The following is a 1,568-nucleotide window of genomic DNA, read 5'->3' on the forward strand; positions in this document are numbered from 1 at the left end:
TAAACTTGACAAATAAGAAAAGTACAAGAAGAGAGGTGGAAAGCTTGACATACCTGGTTCTTGTAGAAGGAGAGAGTAATCGAAGTTGGAGAAGAGAGAGTTGGAAGTGTGTGGGTGTGTGTGGGAGAGAAGTGGGTGTGTGAGAGATGTGAAGAAGAAGAAGAAGAAGAAGAAGAAGAAGAAAGGGCGTGGGTTAGGGTTGATAGGAGAAAAAAAAGAAAATAAAAGAAATGTAAGTCACTTACCTGGGCGCCGAAGTTCGCGTTTCACCGCGGTCCCACCGCAGCCGTCGTGAAGAAGGGGGAGCAAAACAGAATGGTTGCGTTTCACCGCGGTCGCGTCGCGGTCCCACCCCGGCCGCGGTGGACAGAGCACTCCAAAACAGAGTGCTTGTCATTCACCCCGGTCGCGGTGACGAGCTTTTTATTTTTATTTTTATTTTTTATATAAGAGTGTTACTCTCCTACACATCTGGTACAATAACAAACAAAAGAAAAAAAAAAGAAACAAAAGAAAACATGGGTTGCCTCCCACGCAGCGCCTGATTTAACGTCGCGGCACGACGCAGGCTCATATCTTTACTCCTCATTTGTGTACTGGGGATCTTCCAACTTTATCACTATGCTGTCCCCTTTTTCTTCAGTCATTCCAAGGTAATGTTTCAACCTCTTTCCATTCACTGTGAACTTGTTCGTCCCATCTTCAGATTCGATCTCCACAGCTCCACTTGAGAACATTTGCACTACTCTAAACGGTCCTGACCATCGGGACTTTAACTTACCCGTGAACAACCTCAATCTTGAGTTATATAGCAGCACTATCTCTCCGGGTTTGAAGTTCCGATCCAAGATATGCTTGTCATGCATCGGTTTCATCCTTTCTTTATATAGTCTAGCACTCTCGAATGCCTGGAATTGGAATTCCTCAAGCTCATGCAACCCATTAACTCTGTTGGTGCCCGTTGTCTCCATGTTTAAGTTCAGTTGCCGCAATTCCCACAGTGCTTTGTGTTCTAGCTCAACTGGAAGGTGGCATGCCTTTCCAAATACCAACTTGTATAGTGACATACCAATTGGAGTTTTGAAGGCTGTGCGGTATGCCCACAATGCATTATCCAGCTTCCTTGCCCAATAAGTTCTTGTTGCATTCACTGTTTTTGAGAGGACACTTTTGATTTCTCTATTGGACACTTCTACTTGCCCGTTTGTTTGTGGGTGGTAGGGTGAAGCTACCTTGTGGCGAACTCCATACTTCTCCAACAAGCGTGCAAACGCTCTATTGCAAAAATGAGAGTCACCATCACTGATTATGGCTCGGGGGTACCAAAACGTGTGAAGATGTTTTTCTTGAGGAAACTGGTCACCCCTTTCGCATCATTGGTTGGGAGAGCAACTGCTTCGGCCCACTTAGAGACATAGTCAATGGTAACCAGTATATACTTGTTACCGTATGAGTTGACAAATGGCCCCATGAAGTCGATCCCCCACATGTCAAACGCCTCCACATCTTGGATTGTGGTCATTACAATCTCATGCCGACGGGATATGTTGTCCGTCCTTTGACATTCA

At 45.3% G+C, this 1,568-nt stretch overlaps 1 protein-coding gene across 1 annotated transcript; it reads right to left on the reverse strand.

The window, feature by feature from the left end:
• Nucleotides 1-578: 578 nt before the first annotated feature.
• On the reverse strand, nucleotides 579-971 carry LOC109239874. Its single transcript, XM_019406467.1, has one exon. It carries the CDS (start codon nucleotides 969-971, stop codon nucleotides 579-581), a length of 393 nt encoding a protein of 130 aa, XP_019262012.1.
• Between the last annotated feature and the right edge of the window lie 597 nt (nucleotides 972-1,568).

Source organism: Nicotiana attenuata, unplaced genomic scaffold (assembly GCF_001879085.1).
Source record: "Nicotiana attenuata strain UT unplaced genomic scaffold, NIATTr2, whole genome shotgun sequence".
Classification (NCBI taxonomy): Eukaryota; Viridiplantae; Streptophyta; class Magnoliopsida; order Solanales; family Solanaceae; genus Nicotiana; species Nicotiana attenuata.